Source organism: Ochotona princeps, chromosome 10, assembly GCF_030435755.1.
Source record: "Ochotona princeps isolate mOchPri1 chromosome 10, mOchPri1.hap1, whole genome shotgun sequence".
In the NCBI taxonomy this organism is placed as follows: domain Eukaryota; kingdom Metazoa; phylum Chordata; class Mammalia; order Lagomorpha; family Ochotonidae; genus Ochotona; species Ochotona princeps.
The window spans coordinates 60727422-60744778 of NC_080841.1; the positions used below are offsets into that span (position 1 = coordinate 60727422).

At 48.3% G+C, this 17357-nt stretch overlaps 1 protein-coding gene across 4 annotated transcripts in view; it reads right to left on the reverse strand.

Moving 5' to 3' along the window:
• Positions 1-13942: 13942 nt before the first annotated feature.
• Positions 13943-17357, reverse strand: part of PFKFB3 (6-phosphofructo-2-kinase/fructose-2,6-biphosphatase 3) — an 82304-nt gene continuing 78889 nt past the window's right edge. For all 4 annotated transcript variants that reach the window (XM_058669513.1, XM_058669514.1, XM_058669512.1 and 1 more), the window contains one exon: positions 13943-15320. In XM_058669513.1, coding sequence (XP_058525496.1) covers positions 15273-15320 — 48 coding nt within the window. In that variant the 3' untranslated portion in view covers positions 13943-15272. The remainder of the gene's footprint in view (positions 15321-17357) is intronic.

Genomic DNA, 17357 nt, shown 5'->3' on the forward strand with positions numbered 1-17357 from the left:
GAAAAGAAAGCAAAGAAAGAAAGCACAGAAAGCACAGAAAGGCAGAATTACAAGATCTGGCCTCAATGGTCAGAGCTGAATCAATCCAAAACCAGGACCTTCTTCAGGTCTCCCACGCAGGTGCAGGAGCCCAAAGACTTGAGCCAAACCACTGCAAGGAGTTGGATCAGGAGCAGAGCAGTTGAGATAAGAAAAGGCATCCGTGATGGGATGTCAGCACACAAGATTACTTGCTATGTACTCCCAAGCTAGCCCCAGGGGGCACATTTTTTAAATAGCCAGAATTTGGAATCTCAGCACCTAAATTTTTTCTTTATATACAATGAGGAGAAAAGATAACTGGCTCAGAAAGCTGTAACGAGGAGCCAAAGCAATGAATGTCCTAAGACCAAAACCCACAGGAGGCATTCAGATACTACTTTTGCTTACTCTTTGGGCCCTTTTCCTCAAACGTTCTCTGAATTTGTTGTGAGATTTTCCTGTCAAGACCCGGAGCAGCTGTTTGAAAGGGTCTGCAAGACAAAACATCCCAGAAGTGGAAAGGCAACAGGGGTGGGGACTGGCCGGGAAAGGGAAGTGGGGCTGGTGGGATTTCTCTCTTGCTGAAAGAGCTGAACTCTTGAACCAACTGGACGTGTCTTCCTTTGTTTTGCCTTGGCCTGGAGTAGCCAAAAAGTGGTGGGTGGATGGATGTCACTGCCTGTTTCCTCCTCGTTGTTTTTACACACTTCCCCACAAGAAGAGAGCTTTGTTCAGCAATTCAGCCAGGCTGTCTGAGATGCAAAGCCTTTCCATTTCAGATTAAGGTTTGGCTCCAAACATAAAAGAAATGCTGCCTCTTTTCCGGCTCGCTGAGCCTGCTGACTACCATGGAGCTTGAACAAGTTTTCCGCCCAACAGCAATACTGATGCCATCGGGGCGTCTAATAATGCACAAGTACCAGGAAACAAGCTCCCAGCTATCAAAGAAGAGACGGGAGGGATCTTGTTTCCACCCCCAGTGCCTGAATTAAGCCAAGGCCACCACGGGCTTGTTTCCACAACAGCATCAACCCTCCTCTTGCTATGTTTGGGGCTAGCTGCAATTCTAGGTCTTTGTAACCAGATTAGCAGGGAACACAAAACCAGTCCAGCCTCTGGGTGGCAGATGCCTGCTGCTGTCATCTTCAGGGGATTCTGAAGCACTAACCTGTAAATGTGACATTTCTCTCTGATGTTCTCAAGTAACAGGATTAAAGGATTGTGTTCTGTGGGCTCAGTATCAGTGCTGACTGCTTTAGTCCCCGTTCCTTAGGAAACAGATGCCAAATGCAGGTGACATGCCAACTTAGCTCTGCATTCTTTTTTTTTTTTTTTTGAAGATTTATTTCTTTTTATTTGAAAGCGTCACAAAAAAAAAAAAAAAAAAAAAAAAAAAAAAAAAAAAAAGAAAGCGTCACAGAGAGAGTAGGAGACAGAGAGAAGAATCTTCCATCCATTGGTTCACTCCCCCAGTGGCCACAACCTGTCAAACCTGGGCCAATCTGCAGTCAGGAGCCAGGCATTTCCTCTGGGTCCCTCATTGGGTGCACAAGGCCAAGAACCTGAGTCATCATCTACTGATTTCCAAGGCCTAACTAGGAGCTGTATTGGAATTAGAGCAGTCAGGACTCAAAGTAGCATCCATATGGGATGCTTGCACCACAGACGGAAGCTTAACCTATTGTGCCACATCACCGGCCCCAGCTCTTTACTGAAAAGCCCGGTGGGTTGTTTCTTCAGCTTAATACAGAAATAAAAAGTCGGGAACTGGTTGCAGACAGAAAAGTTTATTTGCAAAGGGACCAGGAAAGCGGGGAGAGAATAGGGAAGGGGAAAGCACCTCCCAAGAGAGCCAGGAGGCGGGGTGCCCCTCAAAAGGACAGAGGGAGGGACACCAAAGGTTTGAAGAAGGGTCTTTGGCTAAAAGCCTTCCCTGACCTCTCCTGGTTGGGTGGGAACCTACAGGTAAGATGTTTCCCATTGGCGGTCTCTTACCAGCTAGGAAATGGATGGGCAATGCTTGTGCCACCCTCTTGAAGGTGTGGCCAAGATTTCAGCAGGTTTGGAGTGGAGAGAGAGAGAGAGAGAGAGAGAGAGAGAGAGAGAGAAATAAATCTCACTGACAAGAGAACAACATCACTTCAAATTGCTTCCACTCCTTGCCTCAACATCCTCACCTGCAAAGGGGTAGAGCAATCTAGGCTTAAGACTCTCAAAAGCTGGTGCTATAATGAACTTATGCTTCTCTCTGCTAAGAACAAGTGACTTTCACAGGATGCGGTTAAGAACTTGCATTTTCTAACATATTGGTCACTCAATACCATGTCAATTAATTCCACAATATTGTAAATTGTTGTTGATGCTATGTTGTGGCTTTTAATTGGTCGGGATGATATTCTGCCAGCTCTGCTTTTAGACCAGAGATGGTCTCCCCAAGAAACTGTTGAATTTATCTGGACAATAAGATGCTGGACTCTATGCATGGTACATCCCTGCAATAAAGGAATCATGACTGGATTTGAACTGTACTACCGCAGGGGAGGGCTTGGGGGAATCCCAGCGACTATGAAACTGTGTCATAAAATAAAATGTAATTAAAATTAAAAAAAAAAACAGGTGACTTTCCCTTCATCTTTTACAACATGATGATATGAACCCCTTCCGCCAAATTTACCCCAGCCTTTCTCACTTCTGCACAGAGCATCTCTGAGTGCTTTGTTAGCAGTCCAGCATGAGTTGGTCCTTAGCTTCCCTTGCAACTCCTTATCCCCCACCTAATCCTTTGCAAGCTGCAGATTTTAAAGACCAAGAATTACTTGTCCACGTGTAATCTGCTTGCAGCAGGACTAACTTACCCTTGCATGAGAAAGGCGATGTTCTTAACCGGGCTAAGGTGTGCGTTACAGTTTGACCTGGCCCAAAGCACCTGCACAATACAACCTTCCCTGTGTCATGCACTCATGCTGTCAGTCCAAACTAAAACGTGCTTAAGGTTTGTCTACTAAATAGTTAACAACCAAATCCATCCACAGAGCAGATCGTCTTCAGAGCTTCCTGTCCTTGTTGACCAGCCTGGTTATTTCTAGGGCTTGTTGTGGTTAAGCTGCCTTGGAGAATAACCTCTGGTTCTCATCTAAAGACCTTCAGTTAGTGTGCCCTGTGTGGGGGTGCATTCTCAGCCCTGGCAATCAAGCGGATGGTCTCATCCTCATTCAACTACTGCCACCAGGGAGGCTGAAATAACTCAGGCCTCTGGATGAGACTTGGAAGAAAGAGCCAACATGCTTTTAACTTGCAAGCTCAAGAAATTATGACAACACAATTGTTTTTCTCACATCCCCTTCCTTCCTCCTTGTGAGACCTGCAAAGTGAATTAGAAGAGAGTAGGTCCCAGAAGAACATTGTCCTGGCCCCTAGGGGGACACCACAGGAAATGTCAGCCTCCAGTTGGTTTGGCAACGAGACCGTCCCATCCACAGCGGGAATGACTTGGGCCTATGCTGGAGTGGGGGGCGGGGCGAGGGGTAGAGACAGAATGAAGAGTTCCCATGGGTTTACTTCTTTCCTCGTCCCCTCTCTACTTGTCACTACCAAATTCATATCTTTTAATGATGTAGTCTCAGATTTAATGACAAAGGAAAAAAAAGCCTTGGGTTGCTTTTCCCTTGAATCTTGGAGCCAACAGAGAGGTCCATATTTATTGTGCCAACACTAGCTTCTGGGAACCGATAGCACCATCCTGGCACCCCACATGGGTAGCAAGGGCTCAAGTGCCTAAGCCATCTTCCACCACCTTCCCAGGTGCATTAGTGGAAGGCTAAACCAGAAGCAGAACAGCTAGGACGCAACCCACCACTCCAATATGGAATACCAGTGTCACAACCACTGACTGACGTGCTGTGCCACAACACCAGTCCAAACTTTTGCATTTTGAAAATCCCAGGAATGGGGGTGCGGTAAAGGAGCCTTGGCGCAATGGCTCAGCGGCTAAAGTCCTCACCCTATATGTGTCACAATCCCATATAGGCACCAGTTCATGTCCCAACTTCTCTACTTCCCAGCCAGCTCCCTGCTTGTGGCCTGGGAAAGCAGCAGAGGATGGCTCAAATCCTTGGAACCCTGTACCCATGTGGGAAATCCAGAAGAAGCTCCTGGGTCCTGGCTTCAGATCAGCTTAGCTCTGGCCATTGTGGTTAATTGGGGAGTGAACTAGTGGACAGATTTTTCTTTGTGTCCCTCCTCCTCTCTGTAAATCTGCCTTCCCAATAAAAATGAAACAAATCTTGAAAGGAAGGAGGGAGGGAGGAAGGAAGGAAGGAAGGAAGGAAGAAAGGAAGGAAGGAAGGACGGACGGACCTGCCGGACCCAGAACCCTAACCATGAAAAGACAGAGGACAGAACAAGTCAATCAACCACCTCAGCTATATGTTGGCAGCGAAAAACTGGGCAAACGGAGACTCTATGAAGGACAATGTCAGTGGATTCTTCAACGACCTCATCGTGCTTGGAGTGGTGAGATTGGCAACAATTCGTAACTGTTGAACCATCAAAACCACTTGAGCAAGACCCTCAGAGCATGCTCCACATCCGGAACCTGGGGTGGGTGGGAGACTCGTGGGGCTTCTCCTTTAATATCCCCCTTTACCTCAGATACATGAAGGAAACAATGTGGAAATAATAGTCTTACCCACTTTCCTGTAGCCCTTGAAACTTTTTACCCTAATTAACTAGGTAAAGATTGTCAAAAATATAATAAAAATAGATAAAGTTTAAAAAAAGTTGTGAAGTTAAAACTTAAAAAAAAAAGTATTGCATGTTCTTTTTCTTTTTTCTTTTCTTTTTCTTTTTTTTTTTAATTGGAAAGGCGGATATAGACAAGAGAGACAGAGAGGAGGATCTTCTGTCCAATGGCTTACTTCCCAAGCGGCCGCAATGGCTGGAGCTGAGCCATTCCGAAGCTAGGAGCCAGGAGTTTTTTCTGGGTCTTCCATGCGGGTACAGTGTCCCAAGGCTTTGGGCAGTCCTCAACTGCTTTACCACGCCACAAGCAGGAAGCTGGATGGGAAGTGAAGCAACTGGGATTAGAACCGGTGTCCATATAGGATCCTGGTGCTTGCAAGGCGAGAACTTTAACCACTATGCTATCAGGCCGAGCCCAGTAGGGCATGTTCTTCCAGGAGAGTACCCAGACTAGGTGCCCCAAGCACTGCTGGATCCCCCACCCTTGGGGCTCACAAACCTGACATCCAACCAGTAGGCTTGCCCCAAGGCCGGGGCCATGAGATCCAAACCTTGCTGGAACCCCCACCCCTGGGGCTCATAAACCTATCACGCAGGCAGGCCCCATGACCCAAGCCATGCAATCTGAGCCCCGTCAAATCCCCCACCCCTGCGGCTCATGAACCCCACACCCACCTAGAAGGTGGGCCTCTGGACCTGGTCATATGACCTGAGTCCTACTGAATCCCTGACCCTTGGAGCTCACAAACCCAGCCCCACCATAGCACCCAGCCCCGAGGTTCACAAAACCAGCACCCAACTAGAAGGTGAGCCCCAGGATCTGGGCCAAGAAACCCAAACCCTACCATGCTGGGGTCCGTGCAGTGGATGTGGGGGACACGAAGGTGTGAAGAGTATTGTTCCATTGCAGGCAGGGCAGGTTAATGTCAATAATAACGTTTTGCAAAAGGGCCTTCTATTATTCATATTGTCTTGGCTGTCCCCATAGACCTTATGCTAATCAAGGGACCTGCATTTAAGGTTTCATTCTTTCCTTGGTCTTTAAGTTCTCCTGTTCTTTGTGATAGAAGATTGAGTTGTAGAATAAGAATTGTAGCAGGAACTTTTAGAGTTTTTAGGTGAAACACACGGCAGAATTATCCTTGGAAACAGCCACTTGACCATGATGTCAAAAGTCTGAGCTAGGGCTTGTGATTGATTCTGTATAAATAAAGGGGACAGCTTTCTCGCATTGTCCATTATGATCCTGGAATTGTAGTGGTCCGTTTCGTTCCCCTTTGTGCCTCATCCATGCACCCTTCTCGAGTTCCAAACTCAGCTGGAGCTGGGCTCCGGCACTATCAGTTCCCCAGACCCTGAGGCTTAGGAACCCAGCCTCCACCATGTAGGTGGGCCCCAGGACCTGAGCCAGGCTACCAGAGCCTTGTCAGACACCCTGCCTCTGGGACTCACGGACCCATCCCCCACTGGGCCCAGGCTGGCATGACTCACCTCACCTCAGCGTCTGCAGTCTTACTGTGCAACCTGGCCTAGTCTAGTCTGTTCCAACTCCTACTGGTGCTGTAGCCTAACCCAGCCCAGCCTGATTGCTGTCCTGGTCCTAATGTCAACTGCCTGGTGTTGCAGCCTCATCTGGCTCCCTGCCCCCTGCCCTGGTTCTCAGATCTGCCAGTGGGTGTTATGTGCTAGCCGACTGGTCTGTCCCCAGAGCTGACCAACATGTATGCTTACAGGTACTATAACCTGGCATAGTCTGGGCTGCTCCCTGCCTTCCTTCTTGCTCTCACCTGCAGGGACTGCATCTCAATGAAGGAGTTTCCCAAGCTCCTCCATCGAGTCTTCTCCCAGTGGCAGTTCTCACGCACACCAGTGGGTCGTTGGCCCACGTTGACTTTTTTTTTAAGATTCATTTATTTTTATTGCAAAGTCAGATATACAGAAAGAGACAGAGAGGAAGATCTTCCATCCGATGATTCACTCCCCAAGTGGCCGCAACAACCGGTGCTGCGCCGATCCGAAGCCAGAAGCCAAGAACTTCCTCCAGGTCTTCCACGTGAATGCATGGTCCCAAGGCTTTGGGCCGTCCTCGACTGCTTTCCCAGACCACAAGCAGGGAGCTGGAAGGGAAGCTGGGCTGCTGGGATTAGAACCGGCGCCCATATGGGATCCTGGTGCACTCAAGGCAAGAATTTTAGCCGCTAGGCCACCGCACTGGGCCCTGCCCAGGTTGATTTTGTCCACCTCCTGTCCTGACAAGAACAGTGGCCTTGCTCAACCAGTCACACCCATTCTGGTTCTTCTTGTTGGGTGTTGCAGCCCAGCAACAACCATTATCTTAACATTTCCTCTTTTGGGAAATTACACTTTTTTGCATAAAGCGGAAGTTGTTTATACCATATAATGAAGTTATTGGCTTTTTTAAAAAATAAATGTCAATTAGTTTTTTAAAATTTTGCAATTTTAATATCAAATATAATAAGCAAAAAGAATTTGAAATCCTAAATGATATTTTTAAGAGTGTACAGGAGTATTCAGACTAAAAAGTTTGAGAACTAATGCTCTGCTTTGTACTGCTCAAACTGTCCTAAACTGAAACATTCCAACATCACTGAGTGTCCTCTTTAACCAAAATTTAGAGTGCGACAGAAATCCCTGGGCTTTTAAAGCGTGGGACTCCTTTGGTGCTTGGAAGGGTTCCCAGTCTGGGACAATGCACCGTTTTGGTGGGTAGAAATGAGAAACACCATAGAAAATATAAGTAGGGCCCAGTGCAGTGGCATGGTGGCTAAAGTCCTCCCCTTGAACACATCAGGATCCCATACGGGCGCCGGTTCTAATCCCGCCAGCCCCACTTCCCAACCAGCTCCCTGCTTGTGGTCTGGGAAAGCAGTTGAGGACGGCCCAAAGCCTTGGGCCCTGCACCCGTGTGGGAGACCCGGAAGAGCTCCTGGCTTCGGATCATTGCAGCTCCAGCCATTGTGGTCATCTAGCGAATGAATCATCAGACAGAAGATCTTCCTCTCTGTCTCTCCTTCTCTGACTGTCCAATTAAAAAAAATCTTAAAAGAAAAAGTAAGTAGTCTGTTGTAGCTGCTTGAGAAAAATAGGGACATGCAAGTTGAGGACCTGGAATCCCATTCCTTTAAAGGCATCTGTGCAGGAAAACACTTTGAAAAATCTCCGTGTTCCCCAGAATGAGGGTAAGCAGAGGATATTTGTCTAGAAGCCCTGTAGGAATGGGCCGGGAGTAACACATTACCTTAGAGACCATGCAGGTGCATACTACGATGAGACCCCTTCCAGCAAACCTGTTCTTCACAGCCCAAGGGACAGAAAAGCAGGCTTGCTAATTAATGTGCTTCTCCACCTCCATTCCTGTGGTGTGGTGACTCATCCCACAGAGCACCTGGCTGGCTGTGCAGTCTTAGCCTGTGATTTGGTTAAAGGCATGCATGGGTAGCCTAACAGAGCTGGAATTCATCCTCAGCTCTGGCTGGGCCAAATCAAGCAAGAATGGAAGCTAGCATTGTGGCACAGTGGGTTAATCGTATGTTAGCATTGGTTCAAGTCTGGAATCCTTCATCTCAGGTGCAGCTCCCTGCTAACGTACCTAGGAAAGCAACAGAAGATGACCCAAGTTTTTGGTTTCCTGCCACCCACGTGTGAGACCCAGATGCTGTTCTAGCTCCTTACATCAGCTTGGCTCAGCCCAACTGTTGCAACTATTTGTGGAGTGAACCAGCAGATGGAAAATTCTGTCTGTGTGTGACTCTGTTGCTCTGCCCTTACAAATCAACAAGTAAGTCTTTTGAAATTTAAAAAAAAAAAATCAAGCAGACTTCTTAAGTTCTCATAGTTTCTACTCCACAGCTATGAAAAGGGGATAAGAAGGTCCACCTTGAGTGAAAATACCAGCACACAATTCAATTAATAACTAGCCCTTCAGGGCCACTTTCTGCCCTCTAGAGCCTTTTACTTATAAGACTTAGTTGTCAGAATAAGCCTGGAAAGTCAGTTACACAATTATTTTCCTTGTAAAAAGAATTTTTGTCTGCTGAAGGCTGTATTTTATCTTGTATCAGATGTACCTAGGGTTTGTTCTATTTTTCACACGAAGATGATAAATTGATGGGACAACTTAGTAATAGGATATGTCATTTAATGAATGAAGGAACACGCTAAAAGACAGTCGCAACAACTTGTCCAAGTCCACAGATCAAGAAGGAACCCAAAGCATCCACCTGCAGAGCATGGAATGACCAGGGTCACACACTGCAGCAGGCTAGCTGCCTCCCCTCCCTTGCACCTGTGATTCTCCCAGGGAGCCAGGACTTGGGCAGATAAACCTTGGCTCTCTCAATCATGCCCTGCTACTTCTCTGCCCAGTTTAACAAATGCAGTTGCTGGTGGCTCAGTGAATCCCAGATGCCACAGCACAGTTACCCTTGCTAAAGTTTGTGTCTCTAGAAACTGAAAATTGACAAATCGCCTGTACCTCTCTCACCCTCCAAACATATCCCGACGCCAGGTCTAAGCATTTACTGGCAATACAGTGCCATGAATTCATTTGTTTATTTTTTTTAATATGGGGGACCCTTTGCTTTTGTCTTAGCCCCATTATGTTTCTTTTTAGTTGTTTCCTACCCCAACCTGCTTCTAATTTTCATCTCATCATGGAGGCAATCAAAATGTTCCTGCAAAATGCAATGAAAAGATAAGTCTGGGGCCCGGCAGCGTGGCCTAGTGGCTAAAGTCCTCTCCTTGAACGCCCCGGGATCCCATATGGGTGCCGGTTCTAATCCCGGCGGCTCCACTTCCCATCCAGTTCCCTGCTTGTGGCCTGGGAAAGCAGTTGAGGATGGCCCATTGGGACCCTGCACCCGCGTGGGAGACCCGGAAGAGGTTCCTGGTTCCCGGCTTCGGATTGGCGCGCATCGGCCCGTTGCGGCTCACTTGGGGAGTGAATCATCGATCGGACGGAAGATCTTCCTCTCTGTCTCTCCTCCTCTGTGTATATCTGACTTTGTAATAAAATAAATAAATCTTTAGAAAAAAAAAGATAAGTCTGTTTCTGTGCAAGCAATCTTTGAAATACATGCCTACACAATGGCTCTCTTTTTCTTGAAGGATGCACAGTACAAAAAACCACACTGTATTTGAAAAACATTTGCATCAAAATGAACTTGTCCTTGCATTTCATTTTTCCACAAACATTTCGAGGTGCCATTGGAGTAGCCAATCTGGGCCAGTGGTTCTTGACTGATATCTTCCAAAACTCATGTAGGGCACCATAAATTTAAATGCCTGGAGGCCTTGAATTATAAATCTCAACTGAACTTGAGCTGTGGTTATGCAACAAGGTGGAGGAATCCACCATGGTGGGAGGGTTTGGGGAGGGGTGGGGAGAACCCAAGTATCTATGTAACTGTGTTACATAATACAATGTAATTAATGAAGTTAAATAATAAATAATTAAAAAAAAATCACAATCCTCTCCTCCAAACCTCCCAGAGTGATACCAGAACAGTAGGCATTTTGGAAACCATCCCAGGCAATTGTGATTTGCAACTCTGATTAAGAAGCATTGAATTCAAACTGATGGGCTCTGACTTCTAACAGTTTAGACATAATCCCATTTGACTGGGGCCCCAACTGGGAGGTCAAAAGGCTGACCAACCAGGATTGGCATAAGCAGGGCTGTTCAGAGGACAAAGCTCATGAACTTCGAATGCTGTCCTCCAACACAAAAGCCTGATGCCTTGTCACTAGCACTTGAAGCTCGGAAGGTTGAAGGCATGAGCTCTGAAGGCTCTGCTGAGACATGTGGATATGAGAAGAACGTGGTGCAGAGAGTGGGCAGTTAGAAAGGTTTGCTACAGTAATGCGACCTCCTAATAAGACGGAGTTGCAGGTAGTGCTGTCTTTGGGTCTGGGCCCAGAATGAGCATAAAATCCTCATAACAGGTGTTTCCCCCTCCAGGCCTGGGCTCAGCTCTCTCTGCCAGCAGCCTCACTTTCAATTTTTTATATCTGTGGCAAGGATGATTTTTACTTGATTTAACAGATGGCATTGAAAGACTTGGTTAACCACTTCAGGGGGGGAAACACTGGTAAATTTAGTTTTGAATGAGAAAATGTCAAGCTTAGAAGTAATTTTAAAAAAAGGATACTAGGTTTCTACTAGCTTGCCTTTAAGCTCATCATACGCATAAGGGAAACGGCATACTTCGAAAGGTTTGCAAGCAATTCCATGGGCAAAATCATCATAAAATATAAATTGAAAGCCATCCACCCGGTTACTCACTCCTCAACATTTAATCAATGATTGCACACTTGGCCTGATGTCACACAGATGACCACTGGCCATAGAACCATGCCAATTTCCACGGCAACAGCAGCTCCTGAGGGCGTTAACATATAGATACATCCTCTTTTAGGGCAGTACCTGTGTATGTATCATGAGACTGGCCAGATTTTGGGACAAAGCTGGTGTCTGTCAAGGCCACTGCTCTTTAACATCACTGATTAGCAATCACCCCCAGGGGACCGACCTGTTCAACAGTGCTGACACACCACCGTGCTGTTGCTTCCAGACCACACCATGGATGCCTGTTCTCTTCACAGCTAGTGTTGGGAAAATGTAAGGGATGAAGCAAAGGCTCGTTTTGAGTCGTGGCTATTTCTGGAGTATAGCAGCAGGGACCCTGGAGGGAAAAAAATCCAAGTGAAACAGCCACACGTCTGCATTCTTTCAGTCCTCAGCCTTGACTGATATGTAAAGAGAAACTAGGCAACCTGGGTGGAGAAGCTACAGCAACTAAATAGTTTTTTTCCTCTGAAGCTTTGGAAGGGACTAAAAAGGGATGGGGAACAGTGAGAAGTAAATGGACCCTACAGTGAAACATGTCACCTCATAATGCTTATCACTTGAGGACTCTGAAAAAAAAAAAGACATTCATTTTTACTTGAAAGGCAGGTTTACAGAGAAGAGGAGAGACAAAGATCTTCCACCGTTGGTTCACTCCCCAAATGAATGCAATGCCAGAAATGAGCCAATAAAAAGCCAGGAACCAGAAGCTTCCTCCAAATCTCCCACATAGTTGCAGGGTTCCCAGGCTTTGGGCCAACCTCTACTGCTTTTCCAAGCCATAAGCAGGAAGTTGGATGGGAAGTGGAGCAGCCAAGACACAAACTGGCACCCATTCAGGAGGTGGATGCTTGCAAGCAGAGGATTAGCCAATTGAACCATTGTGTCAGACCAATTTGAGGGCTCTCATGTGATGCAATGCTTACCCAAGAGTTGCAGCTGGGGCCAGGGTTGTGGTTCAGTGAGTTAAGCCACTCCCTGCATGCAACGCTGGTGTCATGTACAGGAGCAGTGGTTTGAGTCCTGGCTGCTCTGCTTCCAATCCAGCTCCATGTTAATGCTTGGGAAAGCAGTGGAGGAGGGTCGAAGTACTTGGACTCAGTCCCCTTGTGGGAGACTGTAATGGAGTTCCTGGTTGCCAGTTTCAGTCTGGCCTAACCCTGGCCATTTGGGGAGTGAAACAGCAGGTGCAAGATTACTCTGTCTCTCCTGCTCTGTCACTTGACCCTTCAAATAAGTAAATATTTAAAAAGTAGAAACAAAAGCCCTGCTGTTTGAAACGACTGGGGGCAGGGAGAGGGAGACAAAAGGAATCAAATTGGCTGCATCACTGTGTATGATGCTGGAGTGGCAGACACAGCAGCAAGCCCAGAACTCACACAGCAACACCAGCGCACTCGCTCTAACAGACATGCCACGCTAACAAAGGATGCCAAGAACTGTGTTTTGCCACAAACACTCTGAACTCGCTGCTGTTTGCCATCAATCTAAAACCATTCTAAAACATCAAGTATCCCAACATGGACCCAGCTTCTTGCCTGATGTGCATATTCTGTCGAAAGGAAGAAAATGAAGTGAATGTCGACTAAAGACCTCTCTCCCAACTCTATCAAAAAAAAGATCCGAGGTACACTTCATCAGTGTATTTCAACCAAGTATTTTATTGGTCTGGTAACTGCAAAATATACAAATTTCTGAAAGGCATTCCTTGTTTGAAAGCGAGCACAGCTTCAGCCCAGGTCATTAATTCAAATATACAGAGAACAGAGAAGTCATCATTGGTCACACATAAAAGGTCCCCAAACCAATGAACAACTAAACTCAACCTATACAGCTTTCTGTCTTGACTCCCTTGTACATATTAAATAAATAAATAGCACATCTGCTATCAAAACAATAAAAAAATAAATTTCAAGTATTACAAACGAAAAAAATATCATTGGTGTGGTTCAAACAGTTTTTCTTCTCCCCCAGATGGAGAGTTTTTTTTGCCCACGGTCTCAGGACAGAATAAGGGAGAAGCCCACTCAAAAACAAATATGTAAAGTTAAGAAAATTGGTCCAGTTATTTGGGGATGGTGGTGGTGGTGTAGTGGAGTGGGAATCAGTAGAAACAGACATGCCACAGCTGTGGCCCACATCCACCCCAACCAGAGCCTCCTCCCAATGTCAGGTCACTGGCTTTCAAATTGAGCAGCGTTCCACTTCCTTCAAGATCTCCCCACCCTGTCCTGCATAACCTCTCTCTCCCTCACCTAGACCCTTCTTGCATTAAAGCCCCATGTGAGGTAATGTCTTCTTCATCCATGTTCAGGGAGTCAGATATGGGGACTACAAAGGCCTCCAGCTCCTACCAAGGTTCAAAGTGTCAGCTCCAACTACAGGACAAGATTCAAAAGTCACATGTAAGCAACCATTCTCAAGAGCAAATGGGCAGGCCCCTGCCTCCTGTCTCGAATATGCCTGGCCTGACCACACCTTCAGACTCATGTGTGTCTGGGAGAGAGGAGGAAAAAAAACAGTCCAAGTGTTATGTGGCCCAGGATGCAGCCCCAGACAGGCTCTGGGGCAGACAGCCCATTAAGGGAGATGGATGGGGTAGGCAGGGAAGACTTGCACAATTTGGTTTGTAAAACCAAGTGTTTCATCCTATGGGATCTGAAGCCATGTCCCCATATCCCAATCAGAGAAATGTGCATACTTGAGACATTCTCCTCGAACAAAAAAATGCTTATCTCTCTACTCCCAGCTTCAAGGTCCCCAATGTCCCGAACACTCATCCCAGGACTTGTACCTTTGTCCAAGGCAAAGAAAAGTCACCTTTGGTACTCAGAAGCTATGAGATACCCTGAGTTTCCAAAGTGTTACTTCTGGGCCCAAGACAACTCCTCCCGCCCCAGCACGCGCGGCAAAACCCACAGGAAGAAACTACAGGTCCTCAGAACCACATGTCCCATGCACCCCGCTTTCAACCCCAACAAAAACATCACAGATGCCACTAAGGCAAGGCCAGGCCAGGCCACCATTCTACCCTTCTGAATTCTCCAAAACCCCTGGTGTAGCACCAGGCCCATGGCAGATGCTATGCCACAAATACATGCAGAAGACAGTGCCCTCGCTTGAGGCCTTGCTCGGGTGGGCCATGGTTCCCACCTGGGAAAGGCAGTCAGTCCTGCAGGAGCTTCTTCACGCAGTGATTCCAGCGCTCCACTCTGAGCTTTCCGATCTCATGGGTGCACCCAACTCTCCATAATCAGAGGCTCTGAGCCCCAACAGGCCTCTATCTGGAGCACCCCAACATCCAGGTTCATGCAGAGATGGTGTGACTTTCAGATCACACTTCTGAGACCACCAATAAACAAAGTGCGAAAGCAAGCAGCTCTGGGAGTGATTCTCTCCGGCAACCCCCAAGTCCAGAGAGGAGAGCAGGGGAACCTCACGGCTCCCTGTGGGGAGGGGTGTCCTGGTGAGCCCATCTTGACGGAAATGGTTTCCTTCTGCCTGTGCAGCCAGTTTGTTCTTGAAGACAGGCATGTGGATGTGCAGAGAGCCAGGCTGCTTCAACACTTGGCAGGCAGGCAAGTCTTACACCCAGGGACTTCTCCAGAGAGCCCTGTCTCCCAACCCAGCACATGCCAGAGTGCATTCTCCACAAGGCACCTTTCCTGGCCGAGACACACCGGAAGGAGCCTTGTGAAAAGTCTTCTGAGTGTCCCTTGACCTTCAGCACGTACAATCTGGCCCTTCTGTGATTACAGGGTCCTCCACCAGCCCCATGTCTTCATCTGCAACCAACATGACAGGGCAAGAAGCTCACAGAAACTAAATGAGCCGGGGCCTTTTACCCCTCACCCCTTTCCAGTTCTCACCATCCTCTGTGAGGTCAGACACCCTGGAAATTCCAAGAGCTCCGAGGGTGGGGCAGCCGGCAGCTTGACATGGGAAGTCGTGAATCAATGGGACTTTCTGGGGTCTTGGCCACCCCAACCACGAAGCTGTGGTGGCATGTAGCTTCTCTTGAGCCAGCAGACGCCTCTTTGCTCCACCCCACCCCGTTCCAGGGGAAGTCCATGGGAGCAATTTGGCCTCAGGTTGGTGGGAGGACACAAGCTAAGCTGTGGGGATGGACCTGGATGTGTCTGTTTCAGTGCTTCCGGGAGGAGTCGGCGCCGTTCCGGGAGCCTCTCATGTTCTGTTTCCAGGAGAGAAGAGGGTTGGGGAACAGGGTTACGAGTGGTCGCTGGTTTACCTTTTAAAGCAGAAGACTACAAGCCATGTCATTTGCACCTCCCGCCCTTCTTCCCTCCTCCCCCACTCCAAAGAGAACAATATAAGAAACGTGTCACCAGCCTAACAGGGGAGGGCAGTCCAGGCAGGTCCCAGAATTTGACTGGGTAGAGTACCAGAGAGAAGGGCTGGGCACACACGCACATAGCCTGACTGGCACAGGGGTCAGGGAAGCAGGGCAGGGGAGGGGAGGATTCCACAGCTCTTCCTGTGGGCCCCACCCAGCTGTTCAGGGAGGACCATGAGTTGCAAGGTACACTGGGTACTGGGTGCCCAGTGGAGCTGGTTGGCCTACAGGTAGAGCAAGGCCTCCAGCGAAGCCCAGCCTGCCTCCTGCTGCCTCCAAGAAGGCACAGCCTGCCACTCCACCCATCAGGCGCTTGGCCTCTGGATTTGAGGAACACAACTCAACAGGGAGAACACGGGTGATCTGTGGGATGGCGACATGTGGCCAGGAGGCCCAGGCTAGGAGCCAGGCAGAGGAGGGCTGTGTGGCTGCAGTCCCACACTGTGTCCTGATCACAGTGACCCTCGCAGGAAGCCCCCTAGCCTACAGCTCTGGGGACACATGGCTGCTGCCACTGCCCAACAGCGGCCTCCTTCCTCACGCTCCTTCCAGCTACGCCTCAAAGAACAAAAAGCGAAACATGGAGTTTTAAAAGCATTGCCTCTGTTCCCGAGGGCTTCCATGAAGACTTCTGTAGGGAGGCCCACTCCTACCCTACATCAAAGCTCGGGTCCAGGGCTGAAACATCGCTAAGGGAATGGCAGGACTGCATACTCTGGAGCCAGCACACAGGTATAGGAAAGACTTGGGAATTCAGGAGTGTAGGGCCCTCTGTGAAGAGTGGGGTCCCCTGGGTGCGGCCTATATTTGTGTCTACAGAGTGCCCTAGTCCAGCTGTGAGACCAGAGAGTAAGGGTCTGCCATGCCCCTCCGCCGCTACTGGCTCCAACCTGACCTCCAAGCACCTACACAGGATGGAAACACGACATGGACACGTGGAGGGCTGCAAGGCAGGCAATGTCCACGTCACTCAGTCATGGGAGCCCTGGCTCAGGCGCACAGGGAGGGACAGGCAGAACACACCAGAAAGAACCTCAGGATAATGGCACTACTTGTAAACCCCTCTAGCACAGACACACACGAGGCACATATTCCACAATGGCCAGCCTGCACATAGACCAAGAGGCCCTGGGGCTGAGGTGCATGACTTGGAGAGATGGATGCAGAGGGGACAGAGTGACATGCACCCACTCAGTTACCTGTCCAAGGTTAGTAAGGAGAAAATTTTGAGAAAATGTGACATACAGTTCGTCTTTCACGCACAGAGGGCAAGAGGAAGAAAGAGGTTGGAAAAGAAAAAAAAAGTCTTTAGCAGCAGTTTCTTTTTCATGTGCATGTAATATAAAACTGAAGGATGTGTGGGACCAGCATTGTGGCATCGTGGGTAAGGCCACCACTTTGATTCCCAGTTGCTCCACTTCCAATCCAGCGACCTACTAATGGCCTGGGAAAGGTAGTGGAGGTTTGCCCAACTGAAGGAGCCCCCAACACTGATGTGGGAGATCTAGGTGAGGTTCCTGGTTCTTGGCTTCAACCAGCTCCAGCTCTGGCCATTACAGCCATCTGAGTAAAGCAGCAGACAAAAGCTCACTCTTGAGTTGCTAGCTGAGGTTCTAGAATTGCTTTAACTCTCCCCAGAGTTCCAGAGATAGCCACCAGTAGTACAACCGAGCCACAAACCCATACCTCACACCAACTCTAATCATTAAGCTCGAGCACAGAGCCCACGTGGATTCCTAAACTCTCCCAGCCAAGGAGTACACTGCCCAGCAAGGCTCGGCCCCACACCACTCTGGAAGGGATTTCTGCTGAATTGGAAAGATTCTAGCCTAGGCCATTTTGACATTTGCCCTGGAGGTGGGCAAGGTCAACCTC